The sequence below is a fragment of the Anarrhichthys ocellatus genome, unplaced genomic scaffold, assembly GCF_004355925.1.
Source record: "Anarrhichthys ocellatus isolate YVR2014 unplaced genomic scaffold, GSC_Weel_1.0 scaffold56, whole genome shotgun sequence".
Lineage (NCBI taxonomy): Eukaryota > Metazoa > Chordata > Actinopteri > Perciformes > Anarhichadidae > Anarrhichthys > Anarrhichthys ocellatus.
In genome coordinates this window covers 1,895,461-1,902,960 of record NW_022280086.1, presented here as the reverse complement: position 1 = coordinate 1,902,960, position 7,500 = coordinate 1,895,461, and the positions used below count along the sequence as shown (strand labels likewise).

The 7,500-nt window shown below is 42.1% G+C and overlaps 1 protein-coding gene across 9 annotated transcripts in view; it reads left to right on the top strand.

The window, feature by feature from the left end:
* The window catches only part of rbfox1 (RNA binding fox-1 homolog 1), a 154,424-nt gene that overhangs the window by 75,759 nt on the left and 71,165 nt on the right, over nucleotides 1–7,500 (top strand). Inside the window, exon 1 of one of the 9 annotated variants that reach the window (XM_031871163.1) lies at nucleotides 1–1,015. This exon is cut by the window's left edge and continues 1,714 nt beyond it. The exons of the other annotated variants lie outside the window; for them this stretch is intronic. Within the exon in view, the coding sequence (XP_031727023.1) occupies nucleotides 977–1,015 (39 nt within the window). The 5' untranslated portion in view covers nucleotides 1–976. The remainder of the gene's footprint in view (nucleotides 1,016–7,500) is intronic. 9 annotated transcript variants of the gene reach the window in all.

The window sequence follows — 7,500 nt, the reverse complement described above, 5'->3', positions numbered from 1 at the left end:
GCACCCCAAGGGAAAAACTGGCATGGCAATTTTTCCCTTGCCAAAATGTAACCTAACTTTGAAGCGTTATTGAGCCCCCGACATGGCATGGTGGGTAGATTCATTATGTCATCTAGTTTCATATATTACCTCTAGGGTATCAATAAAGCCGATGAAACATTACCTTCTCCTGGGTTGGGCTCGTTGTTAGTTCGACTGACTGGACTCTAAAGTGCATTTCCTTTGATGTTTTCAAGGGAACGTATTTTCTCCCGGATCACGGTCACAGTCTTGGTCATGTGATTAATGTTGTGTTGTTTTGTTGAAACAAAGAAAAAACACAACAAAATCACTTGGTTATGTTTAGGCCACAAACATACTTAGTCAGGTTTAGTCAAAGATTGTGGTTTGGCTGAAATTCGTTTTTTACGTAAGTTAAGTTATGTAACCTTAAAATAACTCAACCAGCACACAAACCCTAAAAAGCTCTACTGGCTGAAAGTCTTGTGTTTGTTAAAAATAATCAAAATGTCATATGTAAAAAAAGAACTGAAACTTAAACATGCTTCCCTTAAACGCCACTGTGGGAACGGCTGGGCTCACAGCCAGTTCATCTCAGAGGGGTTGGATGAAAACAGGAAAGTGGACCGATTGCTGTCGTATAGAATATCATTATATGCTGCAGCATTAACATGTCTCTACCTTGGAGATAAAGATACTTTTTATCATATAGTTGCATAGTGCAAATAACTAAATTGAGCACACAGGGTGACAAATAGAATAAATGAAGGCGGGGGAAGGATTGTGAGAGAGGAACAACCAGAGCGTGGTGAAAACAGTTTTGGGGAATGCTACTTTCATTCACAGTGGCGCCTCCTCCTCCTCCTCCTTCTGCTCATTCCCCCACTACACACACATACACACACACACACAGCCATCCATAATTGATGCTAGCTGTAGGCAGTCACTAGCAGGCTGGACTTTACAGCGCAGCTGGATGTGCACGGAGGAAGGCAAAGGCAAGATGGTAGAGCAGGTACTACTGAGAATACACTGTTTTTCCTCCATCGCTCTCTCTCTCTCTCTCTTTCGCTCTCTCTCTGTCTCTCTGCTGATTGTCGATCTCCACACCCGCTCGCTCACTACGCACTGTTTGTGCTGTGACTGCAGAAGGAAGCATGCTGCATGTTTCTTTTGTGTGTTGTCTTTGTGCTAATGAGAGTGTGTGTGTGTGTGTGTGTGTGTGTGTGTCTCTATAGTATGCGGTGCATGTGGGTTTGCAGGGCTCATCTGTGTGGTGTGTTGGTGTATGTCTAGTTACTTTATGTGTACCCGTAAGTATTTAATTCTACCTAGTGAGAGTCGACAAATGTACGCATTCGAGAGAGAGAGAGAGAGAGAGAGGCAGCGAGATAGAGAGAGAGCGAGAGGGAGAGTAGAGGGAGAGAGAGGGCGAGAGAGAGAGAGAGAAGCTGCAGCTTTGTTTTTAAAAGAAACCTTGAAACCCTGCAATCTGAAAAGGTTGTTTGTTGAGCAGTTAGTGGATAAGAGAGTAAGTCAATATGAAGGAAGGACGTAGATAAATATTACTATTTATTTTATTTTATTTGTTAGGGAACATGTACTAAATGAAACATATTCTGGTTGAATGTTCTCCCCGTGTCAGCTTTGGTTCTCTTTGGGTTCTCCAGCTTCCTCCCACAATCCAAAGACATGCAGTTTAGGTTCATTGATGACTCTAAATTGCCCGTAGGTGTGGATGTGAGTGATTGGTTTTCACTATCTAGCCCTGTGATAGTCTGGAGCCCTGCCTTCACCCAATGTCCAGCAACTGCCTCTACTGATACTGCTTTGTCATAGAATATAGAAAGTAAACTCCAGAAATGTCTTCATTTATTCTGAATGGGAGATTGTATTGATTTACAGAAGCTAGCGGAACAGATTGTGATCCACTCTCAGGGAGAGCAGCGCAGGGTTTGCCATTTACTTTGACATAGGTGGTGGAGGGTGACCCTACGAGTGCTTCTGGTAGATGGTTAGCCTGGACATTTACAGCACTCACATTGACGTTATGGGTGTTACCTGCAGTTGTAGAAGCATTTCTTTCTCTCTGACTTACTCTCAGTTGTCGCTGAGCACGGATTAGTTTCTGTATCACTTTTTGGTAGTTTTCTGGAGCACTACATTTGGTAGCAACATGCCCGTCCTCACCACAACGGCAGCAGAAAAAGTCACCCGAGTCTCTTTGAGGTGAGGCTCTTTCCCATCTGTGGTTAGTCGGAGAATCTTGATGTTGCTGTGCTTCTGATACTCTGGTAGGTCTGACTGACATAACTGAGACCTGTCTCCGCAGTTGTCTAACATCATTCTCTAATGCTTGAATGTATTTATCTTCCCCTGAAGAGTCCGCCTCAGTGATTGCAGGTTGTAGTGCAGGTGGTGAAAAGGACTGTAATGTTGACATGCGGTAAGTTCACCGACTTGTGATTTCAGTTCTTGTATCTCAGCTCTGAGATCTCTTATTTCCACCCCTGCTGGTATCGTAACAGTCTTTACATGCACTGATTTTGTTGGATTCACCTTGTGGCGAGAGTCTTCGTACTCCTCTTCAGTGCGGATCTCATTTAACAACTGCAAAAACGTAGGTGGTCGCTCTCTCCGCTCCCTAAGCCTGAGGTTTAGGAGCATCATGTCAGATCTCATGGCTCCTTTAATGAGTTGGTCCAGACGTGCTCTATCTGCTTGGGATGGTTGCAAGCCTCCCTTTTGGACTACTTTGTTCATAACTCTCTCCATCCTTCTCAGAAATGCTGAAAGTTTCTCATTCTGGTGCTGACATAGCATTCTAAAAACAAAGTAGAGCTCTTCACCTGTTTCATGTGTGCCAAAAGTGTTCTCAATGTACTCTATAGGAGTTGTGTCTGGGTTGTTGAATCGACCAGCTTGCAGAATCTCTAATGCAGGACCCTTGACACTTTCCATTATTTTCAGTCTCTTGTCTGTCTGGCCGATCACACTCCTCTACCATTAGACGAGCCTGCTCTATCCAGTTATCCAGCTGCTCTTCTCCAGGGGGTGTGGGGGTGACTCCAGAGAAAGTTTGCAACCTCCTGTATGAGTTACTGTCACTAGTAGGTTTAAATGCTCTCTGCATTATATCTCCCACTGCTCTAATAATAGCTTCAGGTGTGGATGCTTGGAGTGGAAAAGGAGAACCAAAAACTTGTTGCTGTTCCTGTGCATCCCCTTGTTCATCAGTGGATACATTTTCCTCATACGTCCAAACATCCTCCACGGTGAAACACTGTCTTCTGGTAACACGTCCAAAGGAATGGCTTTTGTGTTGACCTCCTCTCTGCAATCACAAGTACCGTGAGGCCGTGACACTGAGGATCACACACCCTTCCTCTGACCTTAACGCGTCCAAGAGCTTTGATGGTCTGTAGGGTTTCTTCAATGAAATCAATCTCTGTGTTTTCTGGGACATCTTTGATCAATATGGCATGTGAAGGGTTAATGCCTTCGCCTTTGCACCAGTGCTGACGTTGTGCCATAATGCCCTTTGTCTGGTAACTGCACGATACTGTTTCTCTGAGCTTATACTTCTCGAGTTTCTGTAGTGTAAATGAACCTGTCCTTTTATTATATACAATAGACTAATGACCGAAATAAAGTGCAGCGTTAAATAATGTTCTGCTTATCTTACATAACTGTTGTTGTCTGTGGTCAAGAACTAACATAAGCTATAGAAATCCCAGCGGTGCCTCCATTTTATGTAGCACCCCAACACTCTATAGAGAGTAGACCTACACTGGAATGATGGGGTGTTTGGGTTGGGAACTCGTAAGGTAGTTACTACGAAGTTTACCTGATTATTGTGAATTTATATTACCCTCCGAATAACAAAGAAACTGTCAAACTTAGCAATAATTAAATAACTGACCACAGACAACTGATTGGGATGAAAAGATAAATAAAAGTTTACTGACAGCTTTTGAAAATGTTCAAATAATAATTACCCTTTCGGGGGACAAGAAAAACAAAACAACAATAACACCTTACAGCATACTAAGGGTATGGCCGAATACTCAAATTGACTTTAAAACACTCATGGGCCCACACACACTCACTCACTCACATTACAATAAGAACACGTTGCAGGCCTGTGTAGCTTGGGTGCGGTGCTGCCTCCCGAATCCTCATCCTCAGCAGAAACAGTTACACAGCAAATCCAAAATCACAATTCAATGTCAGTCCTTGAGAAAAACAGTATGTCGTCCAAAACACTACGCAGACAGCGGAGGTGACGGCCACGCCGGTGAAATCCTCACCAGGAACACACCGACAGTCTGTCTCGGCCCGCAATCTCGTCCTCCGGTCCAGTGACTCAGCAACTTGTACTTTACACAGCAAAACTTTTACAAACTCTCTGGAAACTCTACTGAGATTAACAAACGAGGTACCGTACTGTCTCAACAGCTAAACAGCTTAAAACAAAACTATCTAAACTCTCATTTCTCCCGTTCTTCATCTATACCCCTCTCTTCTCTCTCCTCCTTCCATCGCGCTTTTTTCCTCTTCCCGCTTCTTCCCCGTTCTTTTCTCATAACCCCGCCCTCTGCTTTACCTACGACCAATTACCACAAGTGGGGCTGAATGATACCTTGATTAACCAATCAAAGCACATTGCTCAAACTGAAAACACTATCAGGGTTTTTCTTTTTTACTCTGGAATAACCCACGGTTTGCCGTTAATATTGTTTTAAGCTGTTTTCTTCAAAACCTAAGTTATTACACCAGGGCTACATAAGGCTTCAGAATGGTGGGTATCTTCTAATGCTACACTTCTTTCAGTGAGAGATGCTCTCTGTGTGTCCCTTAGACAGTGCCCTTGCTAAACAGCAGTACAGTTGGTTATGATGAAGCGTTTCTCTATTGATTTGCTCTTCCCCTTACCTTGACCTGAACCCAACGAGCCCTTATACCAATCGTTCATTTCTGTGACTTCTGATCACAGCTTAACCTTAAGTTTTATGGGAATCACAATTAGTCGGGGAAGCAGACTTTGACACGCCACCAGCAATAAATGAAGGCCAGGATGACGACACCAACTTGATTTGTCTTATAATATATTGAGAGAAACAATGCCTAAAAGGACCTGAGAATGACCTCTAAGACTTACGGTGGCAGTATGTAGTATTTATGTAGTATACAGTACATATCAGTGGTATGCAGTATGACACTGGTGATTCCATTTATTTTGCAGTATGTTAGGCCAGGTCAAACTACTTTTTTAGTTACAGCAACACAACAGTGGAGTGATATCCCTCCACATATTACTGTGTATTAGCTCTAGTAAGTTTTAAACTAATGTTAACAAGGGTCATGTTGTCTCTTCCCCCCTTCAGACGCTGCTCTTTCCTCACCACTGCCGGCTGCTGTAGCCGCTCTGTGAGCCACAGAAATTCTCAAAAATGAATTTAAAAATAAAATAGCACACAAAAATAGTTTCGGTCACTGTTGTCGTGACCATTAACTTTGCCCTTCTAGCACTTTGCATTGTGGGATACATTAGGCCAGGTAGACTGGTCCAATGTATACTGCACATTATAGAGTTCTGCAGGAAAAGTCCTAAAACCCATAAATGAGTCAGCATTTTTGCACTTCCTGATCCCTCGTCTGGAAGTCAATGTGTTTGTTGAATGGTTTTTTGTTAGATGCCTGAAAAAAGGTCTGTGTTTAACACAAGCTAAAGAGATTTTAACGTTTTGTTTTACGATATAATATAGGTCAGTAAATTAGTGAATTTGGGACTTTTAGGCGTCTTAAAAGAGTTGGTTGCTAACAAGGGTCTAAATGAGACTACAAAAGGGACACTCATGACTGAGCATGGTGTAGTTCGTTTATAGCCTTATAACATTAGCTTTTTACATCTGCAGATTGCATTCACACTTTAAAATCACAGAAAAAGGTGTTCACCAGTGAAGATTATCTTGCTGAACAAAACGTTTAAGTATCATAAAAGTGTATTTGCCACAGAGAATATTTTGTGCAATAATCCAAATGGAAGAATCCCGTTAGCTTTTTGTAGAGGGAACCAGTGTGAGGCCAACTTCCTGCTGGATACAAAAATGTCATCCCTGCAGCTCTCTATATCAACAAGAAGAGCATGAAAATAATCAAAAGGTGTCTGCAATGCCAGGAGGCAGAGTCAGTGGTTGGCAAGCTTTAAGCCAATTTTTCAATCTTAGCCCGAGAGAACAATAGAGTTCATATCAACTCGAGTTTCACATTGTAGATGTGAGAGGACAGAAACATCACCTGCAATAGGTCAGAGGGAGAGACACGAGCGACCAGATGATCACACTGGTTGAAAACAAACATTTTAAATGTGAAATACTGCAGCAATGCAAATTTGACAACTACTGGATCCTATTGACCCAGAGCAGCGTCTGACTGTCTGTCTGAGCGAAATTGTTCTTTAGCCTAAGTAAGCTGTTTTATTGAGTTTCCTTTTAGTAAAATGCTCTGAGTGAATTTAACTTCCTTCTGGTAAACAGTTATAGAGAATATGTCTGCTTTTATTGTGAAAGGTAAGAACTGAAGGAGTGGATCTGGTCTGTGCTGCCTTTGTCAAGGCTAAAGGGACTAATAAAGTTTGTCATCTAGGTTCGGACTAAGGAGCCTCCGTGTCGTTATACACCATAGTGCACGTTTTAAATATGTCAACAGCGAGATTGGTTGACGCACTGTGAAAACAATGTGAAAGCTAAGATCAAGCTTGTATAAATAATATGTTGCTTTTCACCGAGTGATATTTTCATTCTGACAGAAAGTACTCATGAAAAAACAACAATTCAATTCAAAAAAATTGATGTACAAATTAAAACCAAAAAAAAGTAATGGCCTTTACTGTGAGGGATTGTTAGGATGTTTCAGTTTAGAACGTCTGATCATCGAACTGCTTCTTTCTTTCTGGCATCTGGTAAAGTGTTACACTGACCTTCACATAATGCTGACTGGACAAATGCAGTGCCACAAAAGACTACAGTGCGGTATCTTCCAGAAGTCAAGTCATCATTAAATGATTTCAGAAGTAAGAAACATAATCAATAAAATGTAAAACACAAGGCACAAATTGTCTTTTGAGAAACAGTGAGACAGTTTTGGAGTAGAGTAACACACAGGGAAGAATACCAAGTGACGATTTTTACTCTGAAGAAGAGAAATTTCTTTCCTCTCTGTGGGTTTATTCTGCATTTTAATTGTATTCCTCCAGTTGCCTGTGCGTGTGTGCGTGCGTGTGTGTGTGTGTGCAGTGCTCTGCCACGTAAAGCATATTTCAGCGTTCTAAATGTGGTTCTCATTACACAGCAGAACATTTAGCCAAGACTCACTGTCTGCATCCCTTTTACTCTCACTCTCTCATTCTTACTTTTTCCTACATATGGCTGCACCTCTCTCTCTCCTCTCCCTCTCTCTCTCTCTCTCTCTCTCTCTCTCTCTCTCTCTCTCTCTCTC